General features: G+C 31.3%; 1 protein-coding gene across 1 annotated transcript in view; it reads right to left on the reverse strand.

Moving 5' to 3' along the window:
* Positions 1-19,956, reverse strand: part of dop (microtubule-associated serine/threonine (MAST) protein kinase dop) — a 398,456-nt gene extending 378,500 nt beyond the window's left edge. The window contains 1 exon segment of the mRNA XM_071890282.1: positions 19,200-19,956. Coding sequence (XP_071746383.1) covers positions 19,200-19,754 — 555 coding nt within the window. The 5' untranslated portion in view covers positions 19,755-19,956.
* Positions 19,957-21,037: the final 1,081 nt, after the last annotated feature.

Raw genomic sequence — 21,037 nt, forward strand, 5'->3', positions numbered from 1 at the left:
CCTGTTTAAATTTTTTTGTCAGGACATAATAATTAAATAAGTCAAAGACACAGTATATATGCTTACATATTTTAAAGCAAACGCTAAAATATTTATTCTGCGTACGACAACTTTAAAGGACTATTTTGTATTGTTGACTCGAAGTACATATGGATGTCCCATATACCTATGTAATAAGCAACATGAGTAGGAAGGCGTTGGGGAAAGTCTACAATATGTACGTGCATACAGGAAGGAAATGTCTGATCTCATAGGTTATGTATGCAAGCTGTTTAGAAACAAGTTCCTTGACTCAACTCAAGATATTATCCAAGTCAAAATATGTGAAAAGAATGAGGGAATTTCCAATCCAGAATGATTTTACATAATATTATGTGTGACTGTCAAATAGACTTGAATTCACCTTTAAATAATAAAGATTCGTCTTACCTAAAAATACGAAAAGAAAGAATAAATAAATATACGCATGTAATAAAAAAGAATACATTTTATCAAAAAGAATCAATTTGAACAGAAATACATAGAATGAATAATTTATGTGCTACTCTTAATTTGCATGGGTGTTTCTATGTATATAGCTAGGACTTAAGATATGAACAACATAAAATAAACTGTTTGCATTTGTAGGAAACAATATCATTTTATTATGACAATTATTCATAATACTATTAGATACATAGATTCTATGTATTTGATAGTTCATAAATACCCACGTCAAAATGATAATCAGTGTGTAGCTAGTTTTTTACAGGACCAAATAGTTGGTGGATGCTAATCAAAAAAATTATCTAAATAAATACATAATATCTGAGCATATACATTAATATTTGACTTAAGCCTCTAAAAGATATCCTTTCACTAATATTATACAGTCTGTCCGCGTAAATTGTGAAATAATTTTCCCAAGCTCAACTTTATCAAGATTCTGTAAAAGTACAAGCAGTAACAAGGTAATAGGTCTAGTAAAAAGTAATCCATTATTTTTCCAATAGATGACTTTAGTAATATGTATCTTGCGTTGTATAAGTGCAATCCATTTAGGCTGGATGACATTAGAAAGATAAGATTTCGTACTAAAAAAACAACTTATATGACAAGTTTTATTATTGTTTGAGCGCCTGTATAGGTTTAAATACCAGCAAGGATAAAATACGCCATAATTACCAGTTTTTCTGCGATAAAAGTGCAAATGTGTACTGTGATTACGGTCCTGATACTGTAACAGACAATCTTGCACAATTTTGGGTTCCTCGATCAGGTGCGTCCGCAGGATTATATTTTTGGGGTATTAGGTGATAAGAATTTTTTATTTAAAAGAAATTAATTTCTAAAAAAATTCCTATAAAATTCACACCTATTCACAGAAAATTTCAAAACTCGACAGCTTTTCACAAATTACTTAATTTTTTTGAAAAAAGTTTCAAAATTAAATTTTTTGAAAAAAAAATTCAAAATCTATAGCCCGTGCAAGAAAATTAAATTTTTGGGAAAAAAATTGAAAAACTAAATGAAATTAAAAAAAAAAATCGAATATAAACATTTGTAGTAAAAAGTAAAAATTCCATATTTGAGGAGCCCTTCAGCCTACCCACTGTGGACGCCCCTGTCGATTCCTTTCCGGTACATTTGATGTCAAAGATGCAAGACATGTTAGGTCAATTGTTGAAACTGTGAGTAGAATAATGGAAATCTTCGAACCCGATCGTCATGTAAGAAGATAATATTAACCGAAAAAAATCCATAAAAAATCATGGCTTTCTTTTTACCATCCCTAATATATGTATTTTAATTTATTCAAACAATTTTATTTCAAAGTCGCTACCCTTGGCCTCCACCATAGCATTGGGCATAGGTTTTGCAGGTCTTCTTCTCGTATTCCTTCGATACGCCAGCCCACTCCTTCTTCTTGGTAGCCTTGAAGATATCCGCATGGGAGGTTCCGCTTGATTCCATCCCAGATCCCATAGTCAAGAGGGTTGCAGTCTGATGACCACAAAGGCCATATTGAAGAGGGGCAGATATTCGCCAAGTTGTCCTATACTCCTTTTGATTTATTTTTTTGGCCTTGTGGCTTCCATACTTCCTTCAAAGGCTCTTATTGACGTATTTCAGCTTTTAAATCTTGTTAATGAGCCCATTGGAGCTGGGAATGATGGGGGGGGGATCTCGTCGTAACTCATTCCTGCGTTAAGAAGCGCTGACACAAGATTTACATCGGTCTCCCATCTCTGTTGTCCTTGGTCTGATAGAGAATTTTTTTTAAAGAAATTGTTTGTTTTTATTACTCAACTGGTTACAGAAAAAATTGATCAATTATTTAGTAAGTCAATGAAAACCTCCCAAAGTTTCATTCAAAATTCGCTAGGACACGCTGTAGTTACGTACCTTAGTGTAGAAATAGAGTTTGTTTTTGTAAAACAAGCACGTGAATAGTTGACCATTATTTCAAATTAAGGTACAATTCAAGGTTAATAGAAATACAAGGTTAGACAATCATGTAATCCAGGTTGCTGGAATGTTCAATTTGATGTACCGTACAGACTTCTCGACAAGACAGACACATTTTGATGTCATGGAGAATAACAACGGTATATTAACACCATATAATACTAGAAATTATATGATTAAAAGTACATCAGTGAGAAAAGCGTTATTGTATTTTTATTAAACTTGAGTATAATTAAAATATTTAAAGCTCATATAAAAAATTATGAGAACTGACTGATGACTTCAAGAGCTTATATTTACAAATATTGACGTCGCTTCGTAAATATTGTTCTAAGAAACGGCTTTTGTATCCGATTTAGACAGTAAACTCTTTCAAATATAGGCTGAGAAATCAAAATATTGTAACCGACACAGCCATTCATACCTGTATAATAATAGTTATTTTTAATGACCTAGACTGTACCTTGACTTTAAATTTAATTTACCCAAGAAATTAAAGGGATTTATAGGAATTAATAGCTGCATTAATGTACTAAGTGGAGCTATTATGACTTCATACTATTCATATTCCATTGTAGTTATTTTAATAACCATTAATTAAATATGAGATAAAACCATTTAAAAAAAGTAAGTATTAAAACTAAACAGTTTTACCTCGTAATCCGAGTGGATACTTGGTTGAAAATTGCTCAAGAGTAATTTTTTTGGATTTTTTCTTTCAATTTTAAATGGTAATTTAAATGAGTTAGTCACTCTTCGAAAAAGGCCACTTACTCGCTTTGAACTTTGAGTTAAACAAACACAAGGCTACTACCCAACTTTTATTAGCAAAGTTCTAGTTCGTCAAGTTCTAATGTAAGCATCATATGTCTTAAAGTCTACCATCATGTTCAGAATCGGCTATTGTATATTTGCTGCCCTTGATAATGCAGGTACTTGGTTATACACCTTTACTTAAATTGTATCAATATTTTCTTAACGAAAGAAACTTTTATTTGAATAAAAATCAATTTTTTGCCCCCTCCCCCCCTAGCAATCTCATCTACTGTTTATACCTCAGACCGGCCTTGTTATACCCAAATAAGTAATATATCTGTACAATTCTAGGTACTACTGCTGGTAATAAATATATTAAATAATATCATCATTCAAGGAGTTATATTATTTTGCCGCAAGATATTTTAGTAAAAAAAAATAAAATAATATAGTTTAACAACGTTTATGTACTTAAAATGATATTTAAATATGTATAATTTAAAATACTGTATCGATGACTTCTATAGTAAGAATATTACTCGTAGTTCGGAGTAATACTGTAGCCATTAACCAAAATGTGTGTATGTACTTGTTTCTTAGGGTACAATAAAAAATAAAATTTAAATATCAATAATTCATTCGAGCATAAAGACATAAATTTTATTTTTAGGTTTTGTTCTGAAAACTCCAGACTGATCTAATACCGTTATAATTTTTCTGAACCTGTCTCCAACAAAAATTCAGTCTAAATCACATTGTTATCTTTATTTTCTAGGACAACCTTTCCTCCAAAAAAAAGGGGGAAGGCCCAAAATCAGTGCCTTGTCAGTCAATTATTCCCAACTAAGAAACTATTGCTCAATTATTGCTGTAAATTGTTTACAGCTTAACAATATATAACTCTAATTCTACCAAAAAGGGCTAGACCACTAATAAGGGAAGAGAATCGGAAACATTGACTATTATTTTTGTCTTAGTGAAGTAACACCAAATAGACCGGTTCCAAAGAAAAACTCAATCTAGACTGATTCTATGGGTGAATTCTTGATGATGTCAACTGTGTTTCCAAATTGTGAACATTGATCTATAATAACGCCGTATAAAGTTAAATGTGTTACATAAATCATATTTTACAACTCATAAATTAGACAGATACGGGAGAAAATTGGTACATAGATTTAGACCGAAACATAAGTCCACGTTTTGAAAATGATTAAATTTCTGACACCAATATCAGGACCGAAATATAGGGCCAAATTGCTCTATAAAAAATCACTTAGATCCAAACTAAAAAATAGTCTGGTCATGGACCGAGTCTCAACACTAATAGGTATGTAATTTACTGTTTTATCATGATACACATATCCAACTCTTTTGAGGCATGAATGAGCCTTGTGGTGTCATCTTTCAAAACAAAGCCATTACTTTTATAGTTATACGTATTTTATATGATGCAATCAGAACAAGGAGGGAAGGAAAAAATAATGGTTGCGAGGGAATACTTAATTCCCATAGAGTACTCAGACTTCAATGAATGAATGCATTTGTTATGGCATATGTACTTTAAAAGGAGTTCGACACAAAGTTTTCCCGCTTTGGTTATTCGAATTGGTAAAAAAAGAAGATCAGATTTATTTATTATTTAATACAAAGGCTTGTAAAGTGTGTTTTCCATTAAAATAGCTCTCTTTTTTTAATTGACAAATCTGTACTAATAACTTAAAAATTATTTTGTCAAATTAATTTGTCTCTCACAAGTAAGCCTTTTCGATCAAATAAAGGATTAACCAACAAATTAAATATTATATCCTTAGCTATAGAATTCTAGAGACCTGGAATAATCTAGCTGCCTTTTATACACCCATGAGACGAATATACAGGGTGTCCGCAGAGTGTGGGCTGGAGGGGCTGAACCCCTTTCCCAAATTTAGAAATTTTTGCTCCTTTCAAAAAAAAGAATTGGAAATTTGGGCAAATTAGGCACCAGAGTAAAAAATGTAATATTTGAAATTTAATTTTTGAATCTGTTTTCCAAAAAAATTATTTTTTGCCAATGGCTGTGGATTTTAATTTTTTTTCCAAAAATTTAATATATGATCAATTTTTTGGAAAAAAATTGATTAATTTTTGTATACAGCAATGAATGTTGAAATATTTTACCTAAAATTTAATATTTAAAAAACATTTCCCAAAAATTTAATATTTAAAAAACAAAAATTTAATATTTAAAAACATTTCCCAAAAATGTTAAAAAACATTTCCCAAAATTTAAAAAACATTTCCCAAAAATTTAATATTTAAAAAACATTTCCCAAAAATTTAATATTTAAAAAACATTTCCCAAAAATTTAATCTTGTTTACAAGCATTAGGATATGAATCGTTACAAAACAAATGCCTTTATGGATACGGGCACATCATTAATTAAATATCGGATTGGAAAATATTTTGATATCATCCCATGTTTAAATTGAATTGAAATTTATTTCAAAGATTTATATATAGAGACATAAAAAGTAGGTCCATTATTTGAAAACCATTATTTCCCGCCTAAAATCGCCATTTTGCCCCGAAATATTGGTCCAAATCAGTCAAGAAAATAACATTCAATACCGAACAAGAAAAAAATTCGATCTTGGACCGACTCTCAACTACAACTAGTAGATCTATCATGTTGTTAAACGATTGAGTTATCTTATAATTAGTATCAATAAAACCACGTTCCGTATATTTTTTAACCTTAATGTTTTAAAAGTCTATTAACTATTAAATATAGTTGAAAAAGAAGGTAATTTATAGTTAATTTTATTTGCTACATGAACATACACAAAACAGTATACAGTTTTGTATATTTAGTAATGGAATAAAACCACAATGAATGGTTCAAATAACCATTATGAGATTATACGCACATACCCTTCCTTAAATATTATAATTCTTTTTTTAATTTTTTTGCAAGAAGAACTCAGACAATTATGCGCACATAATCTCATCATTAATTTGTCTCTAAATGAATGAAAAAACATTCATTATTTAGCCTATAATATATATATATGTATACCTTGCTGACATAAAACAGATATTAGATTGATCAATCATAATAATAGTGATTATCTACCTTTTTTTTTATTTGGAAAGTTGCATAAATTATTATCTTTTTGTAATCGAAGGGTTTAAAAAAATTTAAAATAGAATAGTGCAAAATAGACAAAATTGCAAAAATATAAAGAAACAGTATCAATTACAATATAAAATTGCTTAAAAAACTTTTTTGAAGAAAAAAAAACTGATTGCAAATTACAAAGAAAAAAAAGCTGTTTTTTTTAATGATAAATTGTCATTTACAAAAATTGAACCTGAGTAATCCTGATAGAATGTGTAAAAGTGGATCATATCTGGTATTAATCTTTAAATCTTAGGAACACGTAGGATGCAAAAGCTGTACCATAGAGTAATCTATGCTAAATGTCAAATTGAGTGGCGTAGTTAAGGTTCCCACTAAAAATCCCCTCATTTCAGCTGACATTACGCCATAAATGACGAATTGGATAAAACATTTATAAATTTTTTAATGAATTTATGGAAACCGTGGCTGCATATTTATTTATTCAAACGTTCTGTCGAAAATATTTATCTAAATCAACGATAAACCAGAACTACCAAGACACTTAATGGGCCATGAGTGATTTTACTTATATTAGTGTGTAAATAAAGCGACAGATAGTGGTGCAGTCTTGCGATACAGTTCATCGTAGAAAATGAAACTTTGCATAGATTATTTTCTTAACAGATGACATTTTTTCCTAACTCACCTAATCAAATTGAAAAAAACACCGTAATGTACAACAACACCATGTAAAGAGTTTTAAGATAACATCAGTCACATGTCAAACTATAATATTTCATGGAAATAAAAAACCAAGAAGATTTTATCTCGCACTCCGAATTAATGCAGTTTCAAATGGATTTTTTGTTGTAACAATGATTAGTGACCTTGAAAATGGAAAGGTATTTACTTATAAGTATACACGGTATACATCTACTTATTTTTTATCTAAGCAGTTGACAATATTGTCTCAGTCTGAATATGGAATACTAATAGCATCTAATAAAGATTTTTGCAATTTATGATTAATTTGACATTTGCATGTTCGATATGGAATGACTAAAACAACATTTAGTTGAGATCTTTTTTTCAAACAGATTTTTAAATGTCAAGCAAGTGTGTTTGTTTGTTTTTAAGGTGGGTATCAAAAATATATTGGATGCATCAAAATAAATGGAATCTTAAGCAAAATTCAAGAGAAGGAAAATAATTCAATTTATTTTATTGATACATTGACAAATTTATGTCAATTACAAGCCTTGTATTCAAATTTGTGGGATGAGTGTGTAGATACCTAAGGATATTAATTAGAATTTAAATTTCTTTTTTTTTATTTATCACTATTTAAATAAAATCTTCCAACTTTACACATTCTTTTAGTATGACAATTAATTTAATCTAAATATTAGTAATAAATAAGAATCGGAATCGCAAATAAAATATTATTTTGCCCATCCCGATTCCAGATAAAACACCCGATTCTCCGATTCCAATTAATGGTCCCATCTCTACTTATTTGTCATTTTAACGTTCTTGTCACCTCTATCCTTAAAGTATCTATAGGAAAAAATATATAAACAGCCAAGTGGCGTTGCAAGTCCTTTTTTAGAGGCTTGAGCCAACTTTTATCTTATCTTATAAATCTTTATAAGATGGTATTTGGTTTTATCACTCATGGAATCCAAAACAGTCAACAGATCATTATAAAATTTAGCAAGTAGACATATAAAATAGCCAACCACGTTTCTATGATACTTTTTGGGCCTCAGAGGTCATTAAGAGGCTGTTTCTTTCTATATCTTTCTCCTTCTCTATGTATTTTCCCTCTTCTCATCTTCCTCTGTCTCTTTCTAAATTCCTTTACCTATTTATTTTCTTCTACCTTCATTCTTTGTTTTTACTCCCCTCTAATCTGCCCTGCAATGTGCTCACCCATTGCTAGTATTATAGAGAATAAACTTATTTATATATGTAATCATATTACAGTTTTGATAATATCTTCAAATAAATTACATATGTATAATCCTGAAACGATATAACAAAGCCCTTTCATCACTTCTCCCTACAAAGTACAGTGTCCGTGTTTTATACATAATATGAATATTGTATACAAAACTATTTAGGAAAAATATAAATCTTGGAACTTAAATAGCTTTCTAATCAAATCTGTAAAATAAATAAAAAACTACAAAAACACTCAGACATTCTAATGATAAAAATTGTAAGGGCATTAAAGACGGAATTATGAAAATCGATATAGTTGGTACAAAAGTGACCTAATATTACTTATACAAGGGAAGGTTATGAACCTTGATAATATGTATTTTCCATAGAGAGAGAAGATGATTCAATCATCTCTATTAACAGGTCAATGACTTGAGCACTTAGAGCAATAACAACATTCAATAATGTATTATTCAAAGGTGTCTAATTGTATGCCTAGTATAACATATACATATTAATAGAAGGACCTATTGTTGCCTATCAATATTCTAGCGGTAACCAGCCTTACTCAGAGTTATCAGGCGTCGATGGACAGACAGACCAAGCTATTATAATATATATTTGATTCATTCATAAATAAGATAATTCCCCCACAAATACTCACTTTTACTTTTCCGTTTCCATGAGTACATTTAAATGCTCAATACTTAGTGTTCTTTCCTCAAGAATGAAATAGTAATTATAACAGTTTGTGAAAATACGAAACAACGCTCAGGTTAGTGATGTGTCGGTCCTTATTTATTCGATCCAGCCTTAGGACCGTCGGTCCTTGGAATTTTTCCTAAAAATATCCCACATGAGCAGAAGTTCCTTCAGGCGAGTTTTGCTATTCTTTAGCCTGGAAAACTCAATCGGGATTTGTTCTTAACTAGGTTCTTGACTTGGGCGATGTTGTTGGGTGTCCTTGTCTCCCGAGGATGTCCTGATGGGACACCTTTCTCGAGCTCACAAGTCAAACCATCCCACCGAAGGATGGTTGCACGACTAGGGCAAGCATCAGATTAAACAATAGTGAGGTCAGTGTGTATTTCAGATACTGTTTTACCCAGTTTGTAGGAGCGAAAATTGTGAGCCTCTATGTTCAGCGACTGTTTTTCCATCATACAATTCATAAGGAAATCGATGCTGGTTGAATTTTGTAGTTAACTCTTCTCCTTTCCTTTCAAACGAATCTTTTTCAATCATTTCGGAACAACCTAATAATTAGCCAATTCTTCTCAATTACTGAATTATTACTCAATAATAATTGTTGGGAATTGTTCACAGTTTAACAGAAGCTAATTTGAAGACAAGTTATCATTGTTCAGAAGCGTGATTAGGGGGAAAAAAGTAGAAACATTTACAGGTGATAAGAAAATACGCTATAATTTTTTGTATTAGTGAGGTAATGTCTAGCAGTCTTGAAAAAATATCTTAAGATCGAACCGAAGAAATTAAATTCGGACTATATCGAGTCTCACTACTTTATAGTGTATATAATATACCAAGATACTAATTTTTACAATACTCATCAAATATTAAGTCCTGTTTGACAACAAATGTGAAAGAGCGGAAGATAATAATTTGACAAAATAATACAAAGATTATTTTTGATAGGTTTTGAAAGTGTTAAGAAAAAATATATGTGAAATAGGATCGACAAAGAACCGAATTATATATCTCTACACAATATTGACCCAAAATAAATAATTACACGTAGTAATACATAATTTATAATATTTCCTTTAGAAACTTCAATCACATTTTCTATATGACTCTCAAAATGTTCGTAGTCACATAAATAAACCTACTAGTGTTGAGACTCGGTTCAAGACCAAACTTACATTTCGGTTTTGATTAAGGGATTTTTTTTTTTGGACCTACTTGGACTGAGATTTCAATCCAGACCGCAATCTTAAGACTGTATACCGAAATTAAATGGTCTCAATATATATATATATATTTTTTTTTTTTCAGTCTAAATCTACGACGGCGTTACTTTTAATTTATAACAGAACCTTTTATCCAAAAATAAGCCCAATATCAGTTTGTAATTAGCCAAATCTTCCCAACTAGGGTAATGTTGTTCATTAACTGTTAGGAATGGTTCACAGCTTAAAAAGATCAAATATAATTCACCCAATCAACGTTCAGAACATTTATTAGGAGAAAATTAGTAAAAACATAGGACAGCTGACAACCAAATACACTATATATTTATTTGTTTGCGAAGTAAAGCCTTGATTTGGATCGATTTTTTTCGGTCTCAATCTGTGGCCTAAATAAGTTCTTCTCCTATCCTGAGTTGACTTCTTATGGCACGTACATAAAATACGTATTGTGCATAGCGTTAATATGAGTTTACCTAGAAGGAGGAAAAACTTATATCGCAACGACCCAATGAAGAAACAAACACATAAGAAAAAGAATTACAGAGATAAAAATGACATATAAGCTTTTACTTAGATTAAAACTGATGTACAGGGTGTAACTCAAAAAAATGGAAGGCTTTTATTTTGTCAAAAAAAAAAGCTATAGAAAATAAATATATACAAATCGAAATTTTATATATATAGTTATTTATCAGTCAGGTCAAGCAGGAATCAATATAGCCTCCACTGGGTTCACGGAAAACCTCAAATCCCTTACTGAAGTCCCTCTAAACAGCCTTAATATATGTTTTAAACATAATCATCCAATGTTCATTGACGGTGGTCTCCAATGTATCATTATTTGTGTAACGAAGTCTGTAGGATTTTTTCTGATTTTGTGCCCAAAAGGCATAATTGAGAGGGTAAACATCCAGAGTGTAGGGGGCAATATTAACTTGCTTCAAAATGGTGCTAGGGAATTATGGTCCCCTATAGGTTTCCTGCCAGTGACAGAATGGCTTCATCAGCTCCGTCCTCATTTTCACATTGTAAACTGTCTTTCTAGTTGGTTTTATACACCTAGTAATCTCTAAAGGAGTAGTTCCCGCGTTTTAAAATGGTTTTTTTTTGTGGATTCTTTTGTCCTGTTACTCAGACATCATTGATCCAAATAATTTTTTAAGAACTAAATATCTGCTGATATGTCTATTTTTCAGTTAATATATTGGAAAATTCACAAGAAAAAAATACGGCAACTTCGGTATAATCATTTTTATAAGTGTCTACATTTTTTCGTTATACCCTGTATACTTGTGCGAGTATACGTAGTTACACACATAAGTAGGTAGTTGTTGTTTTAAAGAAATAAAGAATACAATGTCATTTGTCCTGATTTAATTTAGAGCAAACATACCTGCATCACAAAATATATTGTGTATAATATGATTATATTTATTTAAAAGTTCAATGCATTTTTACAACGAAATACATAAAAGGCAGATCAACATTAGAAGAAACATCGTTCATGTATTTTTTGTCTAGTATCATAATTTAATTTATGATATCAACATTATAAATAATGTTATTTCATCCCTACCCCAGACTCTAATTCATACTTTAATGAATATACTTATCGCGAGATGTATAAAATATTACCTCCCAGTATGTAAAAATAAGGTAAAAACGGAGATTAACGTGATAATCCTGACAATTGGAAGAATATTCGAGAGGAGCGCAGCTTAGACGTCATAGTGTTTTATTTGATCTGCTCCAAGCATCTGTGCAATGAGAATATAAACAGAAATCCCACTCCTTAGAGGTTTTACATTTATGAAGTCCGGAAAAAACTATAATTTTTGACCCCCCCTCCGCCTGTCTGTGTTTGTTCAAAACCTGACAAACCACTTCAATTGGACGTCCTTAATTCTTTAAAAAATAAATCCTTTCCAAAAAAAAAAAAATTGTCGCAATCAATTTTTTTTCACTTATAAAACAAAAATTCCTTCGTTTGGGAGGTGCTATAGCCTCTTAAAAAAGAAGAAATAAGGTTGAGGACGTCAACTTTATAAGTTTTAAGAATGTAATGCAGGACTGTCAGTTCCAAATAAGGACTGATCAACACTCCCGATGTCTATCCTTAATTCTACTCCGAGGCCAACAAGGACTCACACTTCGAGCTCTTATTCGTTCCTCTCCTTCATTCTGAGCATAGACATTCGTGTTTACACTTTATATTTTATATGTTTTACATGTTCTCTCTTCAAGAATGAAATAAAAATGAGAACAGCTTTAGAAAATAAAAAAAAACATATATTCAGGTAGCAACGACCAAAAACTTCCATTATAGTAGTATTTACATTTATGGGGATGTGATTTAGAATAACAGATCCGATTGCACAAAAGAAAAAGGTTAACTGCCCCTTCCACCCCTCCAAAAAAAAAATCTTCTTTCCGGACAAAAAACCATGAACTGGAAAATAAATAAATCTTCTTAAGGCTAAGCCTTCCTGTCTTTTAAACCTAGAGACGCTCCTATGTAAAGTCATCCTTAATCATGATTATACTATATGTATGTTCGTTATTAAAAGATATTACAACATACGTGGTCATCATACTTCAAGGATTACCCAGGTCAAGAGAGAATCATCATATATCATTTGTCCATAAAAAGAGGAAGAGTGAGGGAGAGAAGAGATCAAGGACAATCGTGGCAGAGTTGAAGTTAAAGTTATGTACATAAAACTGACTACTTCTACCTTGCTCTTTCGATACTTTGGTATGAGGAAGACAAGTTACGCGGGAAGGAATTTGGTCAAAAGGTAAAAGAAGGTTCTTACATCGTGACAATTATAATTGCATCCTATCAATTAATTAATAGCATTTTTCTTTCATGATTTATGAGGAGGGCCCTGCTTTGATACACAAATAGAGTGCAGGGAGAATATGTACACTGTTTATCATGACAATTATATCATGAGGTATAATACAATTAGTGGGAGCAATATATAACTTATTAGTAAGGATAATTACTATGTTATATGTATGTACATACACACAGATGATAAGTTTGTTTGGACACGAGACATTTAATTATGTAAGTAGATAGTTAGCAATGTAAATATTATGTATTGTCAATATAATAACCCAACTCTATACTTACATGGACTCATTTTTTTTTCTTTTTTTTTCGGCCTTAGTTGGTTAAAATTCAAGCATGTCTTTTTTTTAGGAAATGGGAAAATAGGTAGTACTCAATTACCATTAACTATCATAATAAGGAATGCTGATCGGTAGCATTTTGGGCATGTTAAAAATAAATAGCCGAAAATCAAAAGGGGGACCATGACAATTTTAAGATTTTTTTTGAGGAGAGCAGCTTAGCTGTCATATCGTTACAGAAGATCAGCTAAAATCAGTTGTGACGTGGGAGTGAAGGAAATAAACAAGGATATTGGCATGAATGACTCCCCTCGTCGATCCTCAATTCTACTCTGAGTCACACCAAGACTGTAACAAATCCTCAGTTTTACATTACGTCATTTACGAGCACACGCCAATGTTCAATCGAGTTTCGTATGTATCAATGATAGAAGCATAGAAAAAAGGAACAATAACTTTTATGAATACGTGAAATATCAATGTAAAAAATACCTGTAAAAAGGCGCAGGTAAAATTAAAAAAATAGTATTCGATTATCTATATATCTGTGGAACCCCATTTTCATTGGTTGTTTTTCTAGTGATGAAAATCGGGTGTATTTTGGTCATGTTAAAAAAACATGGTAACCCTGACAATAAGAAGAATGTTTTGGAGGAAAATCAGCTTAGCTGTCATGACGTTTCATTAGATCAGCTACCAGCAGCTGTGATGAAGAGGAAGGGGAGAAGGAAATAAACAAGGACAATGGCAAGAAGGACTCTGATATCGATCCTCAATCCTACTCCGAGTCCAACAAGGGCAGATTACTCTCCGTCTTTTATGAGCACACGTGAATGTTTAATCAGGCTTTGAATATAATTGAATGTGTTCGGAAAGGACGTTCAATTCTAATTTTAGCTCAACCAGGACCAACATATATAACTCCTCAGCGTTGCTTTCCATCATACATAAGCACATATACTCGTGTTTACACTATATGCTTATCATTAGGGATGTGAAACTGGTTTGAATCCTCGGGGGCATATATTTAAAAAAGGTATATGTTGGTAATCTGCAGGATATTAGTGCTCTTATTAATTATATCTCCAATTTTGAAAATTCAAACGTACAAGCTCCGAGCCCTATACTTTATTTAGTCATCTTTTTCAATCGATGACATCATCTATCAAACTAACCAACATATACTTTTCTTTTTGATTTACACTCACAAGGATTTAGATATTTCTTCAATCTTTACTTATCATTAGTGATGAAAATTGAGTTTATTTTTGAGCTCGCCCCGTTTTTTTGGAATTGGTCATCTGAACATTGAATTTTCTTTTCCTAAGCTGTTGGCATTCCTTATTTAACAACTGAGAAGGGAACTTTTTTTTTCTACCACATTAAGTTATATTCTAAACTTGATTGAAGATATGTGTGTTCACAAAAGACGGAGAATAACCCTGAGAATTTGTTGCGGTGTTGTAAGAGCAAGGCCTTGTTGTACTCAAAGTAGAATTGGAGATCGACATTGGAGTAATTCCTTGCCAATGCCCTTGTTGATTTCCTTCTCCCCCTCGTCACAGCTGATTGTAGATGATCTAATGAAACGTCATCACAGCTAAGCTGTTTCCCTCCAAAAAATGTTGATTATTGTTTTTTTTTTGTTTTATAAATCTCCAAAATACATACATGCGATATTCATCATAAATTATTCTTATACTTTTATTCTCAAGGAGAGAATATCTCTTCCGGTTGCCAACAACAAAAAGAAACTGGCACGCTGAAAAATGCTTAGGATTCACAACCCTAGAAATCATGAGCTGCTCCTTATTTATTGAGACCAAAGTGACATTGTCCTTTTTGTGTTTGACATTTATAGGCTATATTATACATATTGTGTAAATACTCAATATTGATATTGGGCCATTTACATTTCAGTAAACAGACAATGCACAATATTTCATAAATATGGATAATATTGTACATACAATTTTTTTTTTTGGTCAATTCCACATGTCAAATAAAAAATATTTGTATAAGCAACCTACTTTATGTTATAAAGTGTCTATCAGTATATATGTTCACATAAAAGAGTATTTGCATATTTGTAGCATATTTTGAAGACGTTGTTATTTTTCTGATGAGAAATGGCAAATTAAGTATTCTCATTAATTTATATGTAAAGTTGAACATAATAGATAACAATTACTTAAATGAAGAGTTTATTTTTAACGAATAAATAAATAGGAACATTTAAAAGAACAACAACAGTTATATACTCGTATCACGTCCTATATGTAGGTATTTGTCAAGTCCCCCATACATCATATTTATGTTTACACTTTAAAAAATGCTCACAGATTGAGTTTTGGTAGGAATTTTGGTGTGTTTATTTTTTTGAGGTTGCGTTATATTTTAATAATCATTTGCATTTTTTTTTTTTTCAAACATAGTTTTGCATCTTCAAAGACGACAAAATGGAAGCCAAATGAATTTTTGAGCTGGGAGCCATTAGATATCAACTGAGATTCCAATTGACCTCAAGATCAGCAAGACGGCAGTGTATTGAATTAAGAGGGATTTAAAACCTAAGGAACATTCGCCAGAAAGTCTGGGTAAAGTCAGAGGCCATGATTGTGTGTCTCAAAAACACCCTTGCTAAAAAATCAGTGCAAATGATTCGCGGTGTAGCTAAGAAAATGACTGTGAGCGAATTGGGAGCAAGGAGGAAGAAACATCTCATTACGACAGCCACAAATGAGAAAAAGTTGTCTAAAGCCAAGGTTATTTGTAACACGTCCAAGAACATGTGACCTCACAGCCCCCCAAATCTTAATCCTTTGGGTTATTCCATACAGGCAAAGGTCGAGGGAGCTGCCTGCAACAAGCCTCACAGGTCTGTGGGGCCTTTGGAGTCCGCCATGAAGACTGCATGGGCTGACATGTCAGAAGACATAAGGTGTGTATGGTCTTCAGGAAGAGGGGGAGGCTGTAATTGAGGCCGAGAGAGGCCATAGTCAATAAAAAATGTAAAATTTAGTTATAATTCACTGGAAATAAACTTAAATATTTTGTCACTATCTATCAAGTCTTTTTAAAAGTGTTTGAAAAATATTTTTCAGTCTAAACTTAAGTATGACGCATGGAGTACAAAATACAACTTGTAAAAGCAAATTATACAAGTTGCTTCAACAAAATGAGTTGAAATATATTAGATGAAGAATTGAGGATACATCCTCTTGGAAATGGATAATGCAAAAATAAAATGTTATTCCATGGATGATCGATATATTGATTATATATTTTTTATGGAAAATGAATAATTAATAAGACCATACTGGTGCACATTATGGAGTCCAAATACTCACAGTTATATTACTCATAAATATGTAATTTTAATAGATGAGAATAAAAGGAGTACATTAATATATCACTAGTAATTAAAATGACTGATGATGCGATTAAATAATGCGTAATGAGTTGTAGAATTTGTAGCTTCTATAATTTGCTTATATAAGTTAAAACATGTACATATTGGAGGTATGATCAAAAAGAAACTGTTATTTTCTAATTTCGAATTCTTTTTTTATTCAATTGAAAAAATGTTATATTATATTTTTTCCCTGTTTGTTTATTAGTCACCAAAACTAAGGCAAAAGTTACGGATCGATTTTGATCATACATAGTACAAAAAATATAAATATATATGATTACAGTAAGAGGTCATTAAAATGAGAAAAGTCACATTTGCCGTTGTTAAAACCGATATACCGTATCAACAGTTAAATCAAAAGATTCATTAAATGTATAAGATACAACTTGAATATAATTTATTCCAATGATAGATGGTCTTTTTAAAAAAAATAAAAAAATAATAATGTTCTTTGAAATCTCTATATAGATATATTAATATTATATTTTAAATATGGATAACATAGATAAATAAATATATCAATGTATATATAATAAATACTAGGTGGCTCGTCTTCACAAAAAAAAGCTAGATTATTTTTTTACAAAAATGAGTGTGCAAGGGATGTAGCTCCACAAAACTAAGGAGTTTTAGCTTGTATCTAGAATCGTTTTGGTGAGGATGAAAAACTTTAACGCAAACTCAGGGGTAATTTTTATTTTTTTTGTAAGATTTATTTTCTTAAAAAAAAGGTAATTCAGGCAAAATATGCAGTATAGCAAAACATTATTTTTTTTTGAAAAAAAGCTGTGGATTTTTGAAATTTTTTTTCGAAAAAATTAAATTTATGAAATCTCTTTTTTCTAAAAAATTACATTTTTTATGAATTTCTATTAATTTTTGAAATATTATTACAAAATTATTGTTTTCACGGAAATTTAATTTTTTTGTGAATAGTAATGGATTTTATAATTTTATTTCCAAAAAATTTAATATTTGAAATATTTTTCCAAAAAAATTAATATTTGAAGTATTTTTCCAAAAAAATTGATATTTGAAATATTTTCCATAAAAGATAATTTTTTGTAAATCGCTGCGGATTTTTGAAAAAAAAAATTAAATAATGGATTTTTTTTTATTGATTTTTCTCCCAAAATCTAGCCCCTTCCCAAAAAAAATATAATCCTTGGGACACCCCTGGTGTGGATAACATTTGTGTTCTTATACAAATTATTGTTAATTTTAATCAACAGAGTATTCTTATTGTCCCTACTGAGGTACCCCAAATTGCGAAGTACTCAAAAATAATATATTTTATTTGAAAGAGTCATATAGTGGCCAATTAAAGTCTCATGAATCAAAGACATGACTCAAGCTATATTTTATATCATTGGGTATATCAACTCATCCCATAAATTTGAACACAGCTCATAATGGAATCAAACAGGTCAATGAAATATTGCGTTCTATGTATATGTAAAGTAAAATAATTGAGATTGTTTTATTTCTTTATTTTTGTTCCAGATTAATTTATGTTGATGCATCACATAAATATAATAAAAAATCCGAAGGTTAGAAAAGAACACAAGAATTATGAATTTTTGAATTAAAACTTGCGAAGGAAGGAAAATCATTTCTTTATCAAGTTCATTCCATTTTAAAGGTACGTTGTACATACATTGGAAACAAATGGAAGACTTTAAAACAATATTTGAACTCATTATAATATGCCTAACATTAAATAATGATTTTTAATTATGGCTTTAATAACTAAACTTTTCCTGAATCATCGAGAGAGAGAGGAATAGTATTTTTATTTTTAAATCATGACATTGTTTTGTTTTTTTACTTTTGATCTATCAAGTTAATACAATGTGCTGATTATTTCAATATATTTTATGCCTATCAGTAGTGTTATGTGAGTTCTTTTTAATTCAGAAAACAGTAGTTCCGTCCTGTTTAGTGTCAGTGCAGTACACTCCTGTATATCCGTCCTAAAAACTTCTAAAAATCGATCCTTGATGATAGCACTTAACTTTAATTCTTTTTTTTAATCAGTTCTAGTACTCATAGTCCGAAGGACTGACAGTCTTAAGACCCGGTGCCAAGGACCATTAGGACCGGTCCTAAGACTGGACCAAATAAACAAGGACATCCAAAAGACTACCTATCAGAGCCAAGAAAATTTGAAGATAATCTTGCATCTAACAACATACAAAAAAAACAAGATTATATAATTTAGAGGAGAGGAACAATCCCTCTCAACTGACAATTAATTATAATTTCCAACTAGCTTTCAAATGTATGTTACTTTAAGGTCATATCCAAATGACTTGCAATAATAATTATTAAATATCATGATTCATATTAATTTCCTTTTTGTAGAAATGTATGATGAATCTTCAAATAGAGACGAGATACATATATTTTTTGCATAAGAAGTAAGGTACAACTTAAAGAAAAGAAAAGAAGAAGTGTCCTACCATAGCAGCCGCACGAGAACAGAGTATCGGGATATTGATCTTCCGCCTCCGCCGTTTGCAGTCATGAACGTGAGTATTGTACCCCCCAAGCAAAGAGGCAAATGACCCCGATGAAGGCAAACTCACAGTCACGTCTGGAGGAGTAGTGACAGAAGTTGGGGCACTCGAAGTACCACACTCCGTCTCTCCCTCCCTCTCATAAAGAATATGAAGAGATTTGAGTCCAGAGGATTTACGTCGATGAGGATTTGAAGTATTAAGTAGACTACTCGTGGGAGGAGTAGAAGTGCTATGAAGAAGACGGGGAGGGATTGGTGAAGAGCCTTCAACGCGAAGCCAATCCACGGGATCTAAATAAAATACGGGGGATCCCTCACGGATGGGTGGCACATTGAAGGATATTTGATCCTTTGAGGGAATTTCGTCTGTGACAGTATTGCATGAGGAGGTTGAAGATGAAGAGGATGCGGAAGTCGCTGTGGAGGATGAAGAAGACGTCGAGTCGTCACTTTCTTCGCCCTCATCCGGGAATAAGTTTTTTCTCTTTTCCGACATTATGTAAATGTGTTCAAAGCTTTTAGAACACAAAATACATCACTTTTTATAATTAGTTGAAATAGGTAATCAAAACACTTTACGACTCACTCTATAACTAACCACCGCTTACCAAAATAATCACTTCTACGCTTGTATATATCTCAAATTTAACTAAGTGTTAATATATACGAATACATTCATCTAGCTGTATGATTTTACTATTTATTTTTCCTAGCACCAACTTTTGAGCGCTTGAGAAACGAGTACGCACGCGGAGGAGCAACAGTTTTGAGAAGACCGATGAGAGCAGCTCTCTTTTTCTCTCTCTCTATCGATATTCACACTCATATGACTACTATATAAGTACTTCTTTAATATTATTATATATTTAAGAAGTCTACATTTACCCGCTTTACGTTTACTTATATCTAAATATACATATTTATTATTAATTTTAATAATATTACACATTTGCTTAATCATAACACCAAACAAGAACTTATGGCTTGAGCGAGTGTGTGTAGATATTGATATATATATATGTATATATATTTGCGTCAAAAGTAAAAGCAGTCAAAAACAAACAAGAAAAGGAAAGAGCCTTGGATAAAACATATGCTAATGACAGAGTATTCTTCAACACATCAGAAATAACAAGGGATTAATTTATTTATGAGAAAATATACAACAAACGTTTGTAGTCATATAAGTAAATTTGTAATTTATTTATTAAATCATGAAATGGAAGGTTCAGTGACACTGGTGGTGTAAAAAGGGATCAATGGCTAAACTTGTAAGATAATATCTAAAAAGACTGGTGTCCTATCAGTCCAGCTCTAATAGAAATAGCCAGTTCTAAGACTCAGTCTTATGGTAACAACAACGCCTTACATGACGTAGTTACTAACTATTTCATTTCAGCTGTTGAAGTTTTATCATAACCTTTCAAGAAAAGACAAAATACATTAGATTTAAAGTAGGAGGTTAGTCCTAATTATTATTATACGTTTTAGGTTTAATTTATTATTTTCTTCGTTTTAATATTCTTCAATCCTAGCTAAGAGTGAAGAAAGTAAGACCAAGTCAACAATGTCTGACCTTTCTTGACCGGGTTGGCCTTGCTTGCTGCTGAAAGCAGTACCTGATGTCGTGCTACATAAGACCACAAATCTTTTACATACCTCTTCCCAGTCCAATCACTCTCATTGAGAGCCTTAGCATGCTGTCTCATCAAATTGGACGGACTACTGGTGATCGTGGTATCCACGTTCTCCACGATCCAGATTTTCTGGTGTTTACCC

Source organism: Lepeophtheirus salmonis, chromosome 8 (assembly GCF_016086655.4).
Source record: "Lepeophtheirus salmonis chromosome 8, UVic_Lsal_1.4, whole genome shotgun sequence".
NCBI classification, from domain to species: domain Eukaryota; kingdom Metazoa; phylum Arthropoda; class Copepoda; order Siphonostomatoida; family Caligidae; genus Lepeophtheirus; species Lepeophtheirus salmonis.